Source organism: Chiloscyllium plagiosum, chromosome 10, assembly GCF_004010195.1.
Source record: "Chiloscyllium plagiosum isolate BGI_BamShark_2017 chromosome 10, ASM401019v2, whole genome shotgun sequence".
NCBI lineage: Eukaryota > Metazoa > Chordata > Chondrichthyes > Orectolobiformes > Hemiscylliidae > Chiloscyllium > Chiloscyllium plagiosum.
The window spans coordinates 3747001-3763013 of NC_057719.1; the positions used below are offsets into that span (position 1 = coordinate 3747001).

Genomic DNA, 16013 nt, shown 5'->3' on the forward strand with positions numbered 1-16013 from the left:
CCACACTTGGAATATTGTGTCCAGTTCTGGTCGCCCTACCACAGGAAAGATACAGAGGCTTTGGAAAGGGTGCAAAGAAGGTTTACCAGGATGCTACCTGGACTGGAGGGCTTGCCTTATGAAGAGAGGTTGAATAAGCTCAAACTTTACTCTCTGGAGAGAATGAGGAAGAGAGGTGACCTGATCGAGGTATTCAAGATAATGAAAGAAATGCATAGAGTCAATAGCCAGAGACATTTCCCCAGGGCAGGATTGACTGGTATGAGGGGTCTTAGTTTTAAGATATTAGGAGAAAGGTATAGAGAGGATGTCAGAGGAAGGTTCTTTACCCAGAGAGTTGTGAGTGCATGGAATGCGTTGCCAGCGGTGGTGGTGGAAGCAGAGTTATTGGGGACATTTAAGTGACTGCTGGACATGCACATGGATAGCAGTGAGTTGAGGGGTGCGTAAGTTAAGTTATTTTACTTTACATTAGGATTAACCCTAGGCACCACATTGTGGGCCAAAGGGCCTGTTCTGTGCTGTACATTTCTATGTTCTGTCCTGATCTTATCCAACCATTCAGTACATACCTGGTGGGCCTTTCTTCCAAAATGCAAAGACTGGTCATCAGACTCGGAACTGTTTGAACCAGTGGTGCTGAAATGAGAGGAGAACTAATAAACATTTCACAAAGCACAACAACCCATTCTCCACATTGTCACTCGTGGTTCAACGGATAACATTCTCATCTCTGAGTCAGAAGGTTGTGAGCCCAAGAGACTTGAGTATGCATTCTAGACTGATATAGTACTGAGGGAGTGCCACACTTTTCTTTATTCTTTCATGGGAAGTAGGCATCATTGGCAAAGTTAGCATTTGTTGCCCATTACTGATAACCTTTGAACGGCAATTATAGAGGGCATTTTAGAGTCAACCACATTCATTTGGGTCTGAAATCACACATAGGCCAGACCAAGGAGGATGGCAGCTGGATGTACCTACAGGCAGGTATTACCTAACTACATTCCCTGCAGAGCATTAGAGGACCGGATCGATTTTTTTTCCCAAGAATTGATGATAGTTATCATGGTCACCACCACAGTGGTGATTCCAGATTTACGAATTGAATGTAAATTCTACCAGCTGCCATGGAAGGGTTTGAACCCATGCCTTTGGTGTCTGCATGATTAGTCCCGTGATATTACCACTGTGCCACCTTTTTGCACAGGTCTGTTCGGGAGGTTTCAACAGACATAATATTGGGCAATGGAAGTGATGCAGTAAATGTGCCCACAGTTAATTCACAGGATAACTTTTTAAAAAATATATTCATTGGACATGGGTGTTGCAACCATGCATGCTAAATGCTCTTGAGAATGTGACGGTGAGCTGCGTTCTCGAAGTTTTGCAGTCCTTGGAATGTGGAGCACCCAACATGCTGTTAGGGAGAGAGCTCCAAGATATTGACCCAGTAACACTGAAGAAACAGCAAGTCTGTCTGGTCAGTTGCTTGATGCAGTTAGCGGTACTCCCATATATGTGCATTGATTCCCTCAGTAAGGAAGGAGGGGGGAGGCAAATGCTAAACTTGTCTATCTTGAACATGATCCTAAGGCACCAATTCATGTATTTGGCAAAATGTTTTTGTCTATCTTGTGCTATTCCCTCGTCATTTATCCTCCAGGTAACCTAGCAAAGAATCACAGCGGACTCCAAATGGTAACTCTCTCTCCACTGATGCTGCCAGACCTGCTGAGTTTCTCCAGCACGTCCTTATTTTTAAACATCTGAATACTATCAGGAGCAGTGTAAATCGAGCTTTCATATACTAATTCCCTCCACGTAGAGGGAAATGCTCATATTTGATTTGGCAAGTTGAAGACCCAGAACACTCAACGTGAGGAATCGAATGTCCAGTCTGGGCAATGACCTGGCCATAGTCTAAAGTGTTCTATAATCCCTGAAAATATGAAATATACTGTGGTCCGCAAGGAAACACTGGAAACTTGATAGATGCCCAGTAAACAAAGGAGAGGGTGCCCTTTACTATAATCAGTAAAAAATATTGTCGCGTACCTGGATTCGATATAGGATAGGATATCTCCCAGCGATGCATCAGAATCATACTTTGTACCAGACATCTCCATTTTGGCAGCAATATGTTCTTTTATTTGGTTCTGCAACTGCCTTTTGCATTGGATGTACTATTGAGGAGACAAAGAATCAAAAAATGCATTTCATTAAATGACGGGGCATGAAGTCAGCAGCTTATTCTCCACTCTGTTCTCTATACAAGGTATTAAAATTAATGAAGTTGTATTTTTCAAAAGGCTGAAAGTAATGTGGATATAGCTTATGGATATTGTTCTTGTGGGAACAGGTTATGGTAGAGGAGATATGATGTTAGTTGGGATTTGAAATAGCAGTCTAGAAAACAAGACTGCATACATATTGGGATAATAGAATTACAGAAACAGGCCCTTCAGAGCAACAAGTCCACACTGATCCTCCGAAGTGTAACCCACCCAGACCCATTCCCCTACCCTTTTACTCTATATTTACCCCTGGCTAATGCATCTAACCTACACATCCATGAACACTATGAGCAATTTAGCATGGCCATTTCACTTAACCTGCACATCTTTGGACTGTGGGAGGAAACTGGAGCACCCAGAGGAAACCCATGCAGACACGGGGAGAATGTGCAAACTCCACACAGTTGCCTGAGGCTGGAATTGAACCCGGGTTCAGGAAATAAACATGGACACATTTTGTATTGGTGATATTGGAACTGAGGTTCTATAGATGTTAGAAAGAAAAACTTGGGATGTGAATTTGACTTGGTTTGGTTGATGAATGTGTGAAATATGAGATTTGACAGGTTTTGGAATGAATAGTCAGGGATCCAAGGAATAGATGTGAAATTAGGCATATATTAACTGTGAGGTAAAAGCAATGACTAAAGATGCTGGAAACCAGATTCTGGATTAGTGGTGCTAGAAGAGCACAGCAGTTCAGGCAGCATCCAAGGAGCTTTGAAATCGACGTTTCGGGCAAAAGCCCTCAATCAGGCCTTTATTCCTGATGAAGGGCTTTTGCCCAAAACGTTGATTTCAAAGCTCCTTGGATGCTGCCTGAACTGCTGTGCTCTTCCAGCACCACCAATCCAGAATATATTAACTGTGAAGTCATTAGATGTTGAGATGTGAGATTGGAAAACTGTTGAGATGTAAGGTCAGTAGATTTTGGGATGTGAGATAGGGAATGTATTGGGATGCAAGTTCAGTAGTTGTTGGGATGTAAGATTGGGAAAACGTCGGGATGTGAGGTTGGGAAAAAGTTGGAATGTGAGGTCAATAGATATTAGGATTTGAGATTGGAAAAATATTGGTAAGTGAAGTTAGATAGGTGTCACAATGTAAAGATGGGTAGACAATGAAATTATTAGTGTGGGATATGTCCATGCAAAAATACTCTATAAGAAACACAAAAAAAGATCAGGCAACATCTGTGGAGAGAGACCAAGAGCCAACATTTCAGGTCAATAATCTTCCATCAGAAGAAGTTTACATTCTGGAGTCTGATTTCAATCTGAGGGACGGGGGGCACTTTGATGACCATTTTTCAAGCCTGCATAGATTAGTTGATTAAAAAAAAATTCTGCAGGGTGGAACAAAGCCATAGGATGTTCCAAGCTGTGTTTATCCAAAACATCCTTAGAGCTACTATATTGATGATAAAATTGGCCTCATTATCTGGAGTTGAGATGAGCAAAGCAAGTTTGTTTTCCTTTCAGTAACAGAATGTACACTTGTGTAGATTGTAGGAAGGAGATTGGACTGTTTTAGTCTTTGATCTTGCTCTCCTCCCAACACATCAAGTTTTCTGCCATACCACATTTATCATGTGAAAATGCCAGGTACAGGAGCATAGGAACAAGTGAGTTCAGCAGAAGAGGTAAGTTCTCCATTTCCTTGTGTTCACACTGTCACTTAAATGTTCCATGTATTTGAGATGTTGATTTTAAAAAAAGACGTTGCATTTTTATGACAACTTCCTTGATCTCACAACATCCCAAATTCCCCAACAGACAATGAAGCACTTTGAAAAGAGTAGTGACTTTTGTAATGCAGGAAATGCACCACAAGCAACAGTGAAACAATAACAAGATAAACTGAGTGATTTGGTTTGAGGGATCTTCCCAGAGAGCAGGTAGTTCCCCTCTCTTCTTTCTTCACTAATACGATGGAATCTCCTAGATTCATCTGAGAAAGTATATATGGCCTCAGTTTGATGCTTAATTCAAGAGATTATACCTCACTGTGCAGTACTCCTTCAATACTCCTTCTGAAGAGTCAGCTTGGATTCAAGTTTACGACTGTAGAGTGAAACTTGAATTTGCAACCTTGACTGAATTCCCTACAGTGTGGAAACAGGCCCTTCGGCCCGACCAGTCCACACAGACCCTCCAAAGAGCAACCCACCCAGATCCATTTCCCCTCTGACTAATGCACCTAACACTACGGGCAATTTAACATGGCCAATTCACCTGCCCTGCACGTTTTTGGACTGTGGGAGGAAACCCACGCAGACACGGGGAGAATGTGCAAACTCCACACAGATAGTCACCCAAGGCTGGAATCGAACTTGGGATCCTGGTGCTGTGAGGCAGCAGTGCTAACCACTGAGCCACCATGCAGTATCATTGAGTCAGAAGCAATTGGTTCAATAGAAGCATTTCCCTTCTCTCCATTGCTACCTTCTCCGAATATTTCCCTCAATTAAACACTCTACTCATTTCAAATTTATTAAAGGCTAAAATGTTTGCAGTTACTTTGATTGTTTTAACATCATTCAAACCATCTCTACAAATAAGGTCCTTAAATTAAACTTTAAAACAAAGTCTGACACAGTCTCTGGACTGGTTTGGCAGAGTATCCAGTCTATGAAATGGATCCACATGTATTGAAAAACTAAAAGATCCAAAATTCATCCCATAACAGGGGCCTGAATTGAATAGAACTGTGAATGTTCTTACCCACTGACTGGAGAACTGGTGAGAAATTCCTGTCTGTTTTATGGGGCAGCCACTTAAATGGCCAGCATCAGTCAGGCCTTGCCAGGATTCAGAATCTCAGCAGCAGAAGTCCTGCTTGCCAAGAGCTGATGGCACTTTGAATAAGATTAGCATTTGAATACAATTAATACAGGCAGGCTACACCAACATATTTCCATTCTGCAAGTTTACCTTGGACTGATCAGGATCACAGTAGTCCAACAGGGTGTCACAAAACTCAAAGCCCACTGATTCCAGATCGTTTACATTGAAATGGACGTCCCCACTGTTCCCTGCAATGAAACAATCAGAGTCAAGATTCAAATAGCTTATTTTCAATATGTTGCTTTGTTGGAGGAAATGGGGACTGGCTCCCACCATATGTTCACTGGCAATCCAACTGGAACAACTGGGAACTGAATCACCAACCTAATATTCCTTAAACAGGTTTGGAATTGAGCACCTGCCTATCCTTGCAAGATCATTGATTTTAAGGGGACAAGGCTAAAGAAATTGGAATGGACTCCCCAAGACCAGCACCTTCTACATCCTCAGTTAGGTTTCTTTTTCTATTCATGCATATGATGTGGGCATCACTGGCTGGACCAGCATTAATTGCCCATCATTCGTTTCCCTTGAGATAATGAGTTTTCCTGTTGAACTGCTGCAGTCATTCTACTATAGGCAAATACAGACTGCCATTAGGGATGGAGACCCAGGACTTTGACTCAGTGACACCAGAAGAACTGCAATATATTGGGACGTGTATCTCACCATGCGCACTTGATCAAAGCACACTTTGGAGATGCCAGTGTTGGACTGGGGTGTACAAAGTTAAAAATCACACAACACCAGGTTATAGTCCAACAGGTTTAATTGGAAGCACACTAGCTTTCGGAGCGACGCTCCTGATGAAGGAGCGTCGCTCCGAAAGCTAGTGTGCTTCCAACTAAATCTGTTGGACTATAACCTGGTGTTGTGTGATTTTTAACTTTGATCAAAGCACCACCTAGTGGTCTGGGCCAAGGTGGAAACAAATATTTCCCTAAGGATATGGGGGACAGATGAAAGCCACAATATATTCAGGTAGTAGGACTGCAAATTAAATATGTTTGTGAGGCTCCTGCGTACGTTAACAGTCATTTTAATCTTCATATAAAATGATAAACTCAGAGTTGCTTAGAATAGTATTTTCTGGGCTCAACAAGGGTCTAAGTTGCTATGGATCTGGTGTTATGCATAATTAACAATGTATTATGTATTGTTAGGAATCTCATATAAAGGGAATTTCCCACGAAGAGAGATCATAATTGCAAAAACTTTCACACTCAATTTCAAAATAATACACTTAATTCCAATAAAATTAAATAATCTAAATTAAATAAATCCAATTAGTTCGACAGAAGGAATGAATTAGGTAGTGTCAGTTGGGAAATCAGATTAAAAGGTAGAAAGACATAACCAAAAATGTTAATAAACATACAAATTTTCTATGAATACATATTTCACTAAGCAATAAAAACTCTGTCACAAAAGTGATCATCTGTGGTTGCCAGAAGTGGTCAAAGATATATTAGATTCTAAAAGGAGTTTGTAACATAATCCAGAGGATTAGTAAACTTTAGGATTTGCTGAATTTAGAGATGCAGAAAGAATGACAAAAATTTGATGAATAGAGAGAATGTAGAATGTAATTCAATTAAACTAAAACCAAATTCTAAGAGTTTCTACAAGTGTGTAAAATGAAGAGAACAGATCATGTAAGTCTCAGTCCCTTAAAGACTGACATAGGATAAATAATAATTATCACAGAAAAGCGAGGGAGATACATCTGCTTTCAAAGTAAAAACACAAACAATCTAGAAATAAAGAGGAACTTGGAGTCTAATAATCTAATAATTAATAATAGTAAAGTAAAATTGCTATAGAAATTAGTGGGACTAAAAGCTAACAAATCTCCAGGGATGTGATGGATTACGTCTCAATGTTGTACAGAGGTAGCTGCAGAGAATGTAATCTTCCAGAATCCCTCAGATTCTAAATAATCCCCATAACTTGTAAAATAGTGAAGACAATTTTGTTGCTCAATAAAGGACAGAGTGAGAATACCAGAGAGTTAAATGCCAGTTTGTTTGACATCTACTGTTGGAAAATTCTAGAATTAAATCTTAGAGATGTAATGACAGGACACTATGGACGCAGACCAGATCAGTAGCAATCTAGCCTGCAGGTGGTTCTGGAAATGGCCTGTTTCCACACTGTAGGGAATCTAATCTAATCAAAATTATTATTCTAAGCACCTGTCACATGCCATGAGCCCATTTTTCAAACTAATGTTGTCAATCTGATTTTGCCATTTTATATGAAATCCCCTGTAATTATTGAATTACCTTTAACTCCTCTTGCATATTGAATCATACTCTAAGTAACTGTATAGCTACTTCCACCAGTGTATCTTTAAAAGGTGTTCATTCACAGGAATTAGGCTTCACTAGCTAGGCTAGTATTTCATATCCATCTCTAATTGCTCAGGAGGCAGTTAAAACTCAACCACATTGTTGTGGGTCTGGAGTAACATGCAGTCCAGTTCACATTAGGATGGCAGTTTCCGTCCAGAAAGGGCATTAGTGAACCAGATGGTGTTCTCCAACAATCAACAATGGATTCATGTCATCATTAGATTCTTAATTGCCAATTCTTATTGAATTCAAATTCCACTAACTGCTATGGCAAGATTCGAACTTGGATCCCCAGAACATTTATCTGGGTCACTGGATTGATAGAAGGAAGTGAGGCCCGCAGATACCGGAAATTCAAGGGTCGAATTGTAAATGGGAAGGCATTAGCCTAGTAGTATTATTGCTAGACTATTAATTCAGAGAGTTGAAAAGGGTGGCACTAGAAAAGCACAGCAGATCAGGCAGCATCCGAGGAGCAGGAGAATCGACGTTTTGGGCATAAGCTCTTCATCAGGAATGTCGATTCTTCTGCTCCTCGGATGCTGCCTGACCTGCTGTGCTTTTCTAGTGCCACCCTTTTCAACTCTCTGAATTAATAGTCCAGCAATAATACTACTAGGCTAATGCCTTCCCATTTACAATTCGACCCTTGAATTTCCGGTATCTGCGGGCCTCACTTCCTTCTATCAATCCAGTGACCCAGATAAATGTTCTGGGGATCCAAGTTCGAATCTTGCCATAGCAGTTAGTGGAATTAAAAGTCCAGCAATAATACTACTAGGCTAATGCCTTCCCATTTACAATTACAAACACAGGCCATTCAACCCAAAAGGCCTATGTTGGTATTAGGTGCATTTTATGTGAGCCTCCTCCAACTTTACTTCATCTCAAACTATCAGCATGTCCCTCTATTCTTTTCTCTTGCATGTATCTATCTGGCCTCCCCTTAAATACCTCTGGCTATTTGCAACGATGGCTTCACATGGTGATGAGTTGCTAATGACACTTCAGGTAAAGATATCTCTTTTAAATTTTTGATTGGATTTATTGGTGATTATCTTACATTTATGACTCTGAGCTTTTGACTCTCCTAGATATGAAAACGCCTTCTCTTCCTCTACCCCATCAAACTCCTCCATAATTTTAAGGATTTCTATTAGTCTTTAGTCTCTCTGCTCTAGACAAATGAAATATTCTTCTATGATAATGTAGTAAAAAAATGACTACACATCAATATATTAATATATGCATTTCTCCTATCATTGTGTCTTCACACACTCCATTATCCCACAACACAATGGATCACAAACCCTTGATTTCTCAATCCATAAACAGATTGAGGTAGTTCTGCTCTGATATACTGCTCTTACCCAATGTGGAGCCACAGAAAGTTGCTTCCAGGGTGTAACTGTTGGTGACTCCCATCCTCCACACCACCACACGTCCTGTTCCTTCCTTAGCCCGCTTCACATGGAATTTACAACTTTGAAAACAAAACTGGAATGAAAAGGGGAGTCAGTGGGCAAAAGTCACAATCATACTCACTTGTCACTGGCAGAGAGAAACATCTAACTGCTCAAAGAAGTTGACACCTTTTAGCATCATTCTGAAACATGTTATTTATCTCAATTACTGCCCATCTTCAAATAAGCAATGAAATAAAATAAGTGCAGAAATGATTCATTCAGTCCTTCGAGCCTGTTCTGCCATTCAATGTAATCATTGCTGATCCTTTAGCTCAATGCCACATTCCTGCTTTCATCCCATACGCTGATGCCTTTAAAATCTAAAAATTGCCTGGACCAGATGGGCTACACTCTAGAGTTCTGAAGAACCTAACTGAAGATATAGTGGTAGCTTTAGTTGTGATCTTTCAGGGATCACTGGAGTCACAGAGAGTCCCAAAGGGCTGGAAAATCACTAACTCCCTGTTTAAGAAGGGAGCAAGGCAAAAGACAGGAAATGATAGGCCGATTAGCCTGACCTCAGATTTGGTAAGATTTTGAAGTCCATTGTGGAGGTTGAGATTTCTGAATACTTGGAAGTGCATTGTAAGATATGGTAAAGTCAGCATGGTTTCATCAAAGGGAGGTCAAGCCTGACAAATCTGTTAGAATTCTTTGAGGAGGCAACAAGCAGGTTAGATCCAGGAAAGCCAATGGATGTTATCTACTTGGACTTCAAGAAGGCTTTTGTATTGCACAGGAGGCTGCTGAGTAAGATAAGGGCCCATGGTGTTAGAGGTATGGAGAGAAGCTTGGCTGTCTGGCAGAAAGCAGAGAATGGGGATTAAAGGTCCCTTCTCAGGATGGCAGCCGGTGACAAGTGGTGTTCCTCAACGCTCAGTGTTAGGACCACAACTTTTCACTTTATACATTAATGATCTGGATGAAGGAACTGAGGGCATTCTGGCTAAGTTTACAGATGATACAAAGATCAGTGGAGGGACAGGTAGTATTGAGGAGGCAGGAAGGCTGCAAAAGGATTTAGACAGGTTAGGAGAGTGGGCAAAGAAGAGGTAGATGAAATACAATGTTGGAAAGTGGGAGGTTGTGTACTTTGGTTGGAAGAATAGAGGCATGGACTAGTTTCTAAAAGGGGAGAAAATTCAGAAATTGGAAGTGCAAAGGGACTTGGGAGTCCTAGTCTAGGTTTCTCAAAAGGTAAACTTGCAGTTGAGTCAGTACTTAGGAAGGCAAATACAACATTATTATTCATCTCAAAAGGACTAGAATATAAAACCAGGGGTCCCTCTGATGTTTTGTAAGGCTTTGGTCAGACCATGTTTAGTATATTGTGAGCAATTTTGTGCTCCATACCTCAGGAAAGATGTATTGGCCCTGGAACAGGTCTCGAGGAGGTTCATGAGAATGATCCTTGGATGATCCCTTCCTGATGAAGGGCTTATGCCTGAAACATTGATTCTCCTGCTCCTCAGATGCTGCCTGACCTGCTGTGCTTTTCCAGCACCACAGTCTCGATTCTGATCTCAGGAATTAAAGGTTTAAGGAACATTTGAGGACTTTGGGACTATACTTGATAGAGTTTAGAAGGATGACGGGAGATTTAATTGACATTTTCAGAATACTGAACAGCCTGGACAGAGTGGACGTTGGGAAGTTGTTTCCATTAGCAGGAGAGACTAGGATCTGTGGGCACAGCTTTAGAGTAAAGGGAAAACCTTTTAGAAAGGAAATAAGGAGAAATGGTTTTTAGCCAGAGAGTGGTGAATCTGTGGAATCTATTTCCACAGGAGGCTGTGAAGGCCAGGTCATCAAGTAGATTTAAAACAGAGAAAGATAAGTTCTTAACTGCCGAGGGCAAACGTTACAGGAAGAAAGTGGGAAAATGGGGTTTTCATAGTTTCATAGTAATAGAGGCAGGGATAGGCCATTTGGCCTGTTGAGCCTGCACTGCCACTAATTAAGGTCATGGTTGATATATCCATCATCCCAGCTCCTCCGACCTGCATTATCCCCATAACCCTTAATTTCCCTACTATGCAACAACCCATCCAACTGGGTCTTGAATATATTTAATGAAGCTGCCTCTACTGCTTCCCTGGGCAGAGAATTCCATGGATTCACTACTCTCTGCAAAAGCAATTCCTCCTTATCTCTATCCTAAATCTACTTTCCCTAATCTTGAGGCCATGTACTCTAGTCCTAGTCTCACCCACCTGCAGAAACAGCTTTTCTGCCTCAATCTTATTTATCCCTTTCATAACTTTATAAGTTTCTATAAGATCCCCTCTCAATCTTCTAAATTCTAGTGAGTACAGTCCCAAGCGGCTCAACCTGTCCTCAGAGGGTAACCCCTTCACCTCCGAAATCAACCTCTGCGCTCTGGTGACCCTCCTCTGCACTGCCTCCAAAGCCAGTGTATCCTTCCTCAAGTAAGGAGACCAGGACTGTGCACAATACTCCAGGTGCGGCCTCACCAATGCCTTGTACAATTGCAGCAGAATTTCCCTGCTCTTAACTCCAATCCCTCCAGCAATGAAAGCCAATATTCCACTTGCCTTCCTGATTACCTGTGGCACCTCCAAATCAACTTTTAGCGATGCTTGTATGAGCACTCCTAAGTCCCTCTGTACAATAGCACGCTGCAATCTTTCACCATTTCAATAATACTCTGATCTATTATTTTTAAAAAGTGAATAACGTCACAATTACCAAAACCTATCAGCCATGATTGAATGGCAGAGCAGACTTGATGGCCGAAATGGCCTAATTTCTGCTCCAATGTCTTATGGTCTTTCTTGAGTATATTCAGTAACTTGACCTCCACACCCTTCCATATGTCCTCTACCTTGTGTGTGAAGAAATTTTTCCCTATCTCAGTCTTAAATGGTCTACCCATACCCTGAAACTGTGATCCCTGGTTCTAGATTCCCCAGGCAGGGGAAACATCCTCTCTATATCTGCTCTGTCCAGCTGTGATGATACTATGGTTTTAAGCCGTGCATTTTATATTATTTTGTTAAGCATTTCAATAGAGTTCACTTAAACCAATTATTTTCTTTTATTTTTATTTTGTCTGTATTTTAACTGTCGCGTAAAACTAAAGTGTGTTTTGCTTAAAGTCGAGTAGTTTGACCAATTGAATTGCATCTGCAATGCAATGTCTTACATTTATCTTTAAAATAAGAAAAAGTTAGGTTCTAGGCTATGTTCTTAATATATTTTGAGGGGTTTGGTCTGATCCATAACACAGTCTTGTTTGAATTTTATTCAATGAAATCTGATTCTATCTCATCCTTCAAAATTCTAGTGAATGTAACAGAGTCAAACCAATCTCTCTTCATAAGACAGCCCTACCAGCCCTGGTAGCAGTGAGTGAGCCTCCACTGCACTCCCTCTATGTTAAGTATAACCTTTTTTAGGTAAGGAGACAAAAACTGCACACAATACCCCAGGTGTGAGCTCACCATGGTCCTTGATAACTGCAGGAAGACATCCATGTTTCTGAGTACAAATCCTCATGCAATTAAGGCCAGTATATCTTTGGTTTTGCTAATGACTTGCTGCACCTGCCTGTCTACCTTCACTGACTGGTGTACAAGAACACCCACATCCCAGAATAGGCTCAAGGAGCTGAATGGTTTTACTGACATTCTTAATCTGCCATGAGCAGATTTTGTAAGTTATAGAATCTTAGAGCACAACAGGAAGCCTGTTCTTTTGATCATAGGGTCTGGCAATGACCAACTAAACCAGCATTTATTACCAATTGTGAAGAAAAATCAGAGTTAACGTTTCGGGTCCGGTGACCCTTCCTCAGAACTGATGGTAACTGGGAAAGGTGGGTTTTCATGCAGAAGATAGGGTGGCGGGGGGGGGAGGGGGGGGGGGGGGGGGGGGGGGGGGGGGGGGGGGCAAGTCTGCTTTGCCATTCAGTAATGGCTGAAAAACAGTTGGACAAACAAAGGAGTGGACAACGATCTGGCCGGGAGGATGAATAGCTGTTAATGGAGACTGTCAGTGACTAACAAAGGGTTGTGCATAACTATGTGATTACAAGGCCTGGTGTATAGTGGTGTATAGTGGTGGCAGGGGTGATCGATTGGCTCGGACATAGGAGAGTTCAAGCTCTAAAGTTGTTGAAATCAATATTAAGTCCCAAAAGCTAAAGGGTCCCCAAGCGGAACACCAGGTATTGTTCTTCCAGCTGACACTGAGCTTTGCTGGAGCACTGAGGCAGAGATATTGGCCGGGGTCAGGGTGGTGTGTTGTGGCACGTGACTGGAAACTCAGCATCATTTTCGCAGGCAGAATGTGATGTTCCAGTGTAGAGGAGATCACATTGTGAGCAGTGAATGCAGTAGACTATATAGTGTGAATGCAGGTAAAGCATCACTTCACCTGAAAAGTATATTTGGGCCCTTGAGGAGGGAGGAGGTAAATGGGCAAGTGTTACGCCTTCGGTGATTGCAGGGGAAGGTGTCGTGGGGATGTGGGGGCTGTTGGGAGTGAAGGGAATAGTCCCTACAGAAGGCAGACAAGGGAGGAGAGGGGAATGTGTGTCTGGTAGTGGCATCTTTTTGGAGGTAGCGGAAATGGCAACTAATGATTTTCTGGATGTGGATGCTTGGTGGGATGGTAGATAAGGACAAGGGGAAGAGAGGGGCTGAGGCCGAAGTTCCAGAGCTGGAGCAAACAGTTGGGATCTAGTCTGCTGCATTCACTGCTCACAATGTGATCTCCTCTATATTGGGGAAACAAAGCGTCGAACACCTCCATTCTGGCTGCAAAAATTACACTGAGTTCCCAGTCGCCTGCCACTTCAAAACACCACCCTGATCCCTGGTCAATATCTCTGTCTCAGGCTTGCTGCAGTGCTCCAGTTTAGCTTAGCATAAGCTGGAAGAACACCTCATTTTCTGGTTGGAGACCCTGCAGCCTTCGGGACTTAACATTGATTTCAATAACTTTCGAGGTTGAACTGTCAACTGTCCTAGCCAACTGATCCCACCCTCCCACCCCCAACCACCACCACTAACACACACCAGGCCTTGTAATCACATAGTTACACACAACCCATAGTTAGTCACTAACAGTCCCCATTAACAGTTATTCACCCTGGCTACCTTTGCCTGCCCAACTGTTTTTCTCTCTCTTTGAGCTCTATCCCCACTTACTGTTTACTCCTTATTAATCCCACCACCACCACCCCCCACCCCCACCAGCCCCCAGCTTCTATCTAAAACCCACATTTTCCGAGCAACCATCAATTCAGAGGAATGGTCAACAGACCTGAAACTCTATTAACTCTGATTCTCTTCACAGAAGCTGCCAGACCCGCAGTGCTTTTCCAGCAATATTTGGTTGTGTTTCTAATTTACAGCATCCACAGCTCTTTCGGTTTTCATTTAATACAAATCCCAAATTATGAATTAAGACTCAAACACATTGCTGCAAGTCACATGTCGGTCACATCAGGTAAGGACAGCAGATTTTGTTTCTTAAAGGGCATTAGTGACCCAGGTGAGATTTTTACAATAGTCAACAGTGGTTTCATTAGGTAAAAACAATGACTGCAGATGCTGGAAACCAGACTCTGGAGTGGAGTGGTGCTGGAAAAGCACAGCAGTTCAGGCAGCATCCGAGGAGCAGTAAAATCAACATTTCAGGCAAAAGCCCTTCATCAGGAATATAGGCAGAGTGCCTGAAGGGTGGAGAGATAAATGAGAGGAGAGTGGGGATGGGGAGAAAGTAGCATAGAGTACAATAGGTGAGTGGGGGTGGGGATGGAGGTGATAGGTCATATTCATTTTCGTCATTTATATAAATGATTTGGATTTGAACATAGGATGTATAGTTAATAAGTTTGCAGATGACACCAAAATTGGAGGTGTAATGGACATCAAAGAAGGTTACCTCAGAGTACAACTGGATCTTGATCAGATGGGCCAATGGACTGAGAAGTGGCAAATGGAGTTTAATTTAGATAAATGTGAGATGTTGCATTTTGGAACGGCAAATCAGAACAAGACTTATACACTTAGTGGTAAGACCCTGGGGAGTGTTGCTAAACAAAGACGCCTGGAGTGCAGGTTCATAGTTCCTTGAAAGTGGAATCTCAGGTACATAGGATATTGGAGAAGCCATTTAGTATGCTTTCCTTTAGTGGTCAGAGCAATGAGTATAGGAGTTGGGAGGTCATGTTGCGGCAAGGAGGACATTGGAATATTGTGTGCAATTCTGGTCTCCCTCCTATTGGAAGGATGTTGTGAAACTTGAAAGGGTTCAGAAAAGATTTACAAGGATATGCAAGGGTTGGAGGGTTTGAGGTATAGGGAGAGTTTGAATCGGCTGGGGATGTTTTCCCTGGAGCGTTGGAGGCTGAGGAGTGACCTTATAGAGTTTTATAAAATCACAGAATTTATGATTAGGATGAACAGACAAGGTCTTTTCCATTGGTTGGGGGAGTCCAGAACTAGACGGCATAGGTTTAGGGTCAGAGGGGAAATATATAAAAGGGACCTAAGGGGCAACTTGTTCACGCAGAGGGTGGTATGTGTATGGAATGAGCTGCCAGAGGAAGTGGTGGAGGCTGGTAGAATTACAGCATCTTTGCAGACTTGATCTTTATTGGGTATATTATCTTTTATCTCAATTTTAGAAATTTCTGCGCAACTACTGAAAGAAATTAATTAGATTTTGAGGGAGAGTTCATCAAGGCGTGGAGCTAATCTGATAGTTCTTTCAAAGACCAAGCCCGGATACAATGGGATGGATGGAGTGGAGGTGGTGTAATGGTAACGTTCACCTGGGCTATTAATCCAGAGCCCGAGGTTAATGTTCTAAGAACATGGGCTTGAATCCTGCCATGACCTATACCATGGTGGTGTATGGGTTAATGTAACCACTGTTCTGGAGTAGAGTAGTGCTGGAAAAGCACAGCAAGTCAGGCAGCATCCAAGGAGCAGTAAAATCGACGTTTCGGGCAAAAGCCCTTCATCAGGAATAGAGGCAGAGAGCCTGAAGGGTGGAGAGATAAATGAGAGGAGGGTG

The 16013-nt window shown here is 42.0% G+C and overlaps 1 protein-coding gene across 1 annotated transcript in view; it reads right to left on the reverse strand.

Annotated features, from left to right (window-relative positions):
• LOC122553947 (cytosolic carboxypeptidase 3-like) overlaps positions 1–16013 on the reverse strand; it is a 123766-nt gene that overhangs the window by 72178 nt on the left and 35575 nt on the right. Inside the window, exons 9-12 of the mRNA XM_043698450.1 lie at positions 8868–8994; positions 5231–5331; positions 2059–2186; positions 573–639 (exon numbers count right to left, since the gene is read on the reverse strand). Coding sequence (XP_043554385.1) covers positions 573–639; positions 2059–2186; positions 5231–5331; positions 8868–8994 — 423 coding nt within the window. The remainder of the gene's footprint in view (positions 1–572; positions 640–2058; positions 2187–5230; positions 5332–8867; positions 8995–16013) is intronic.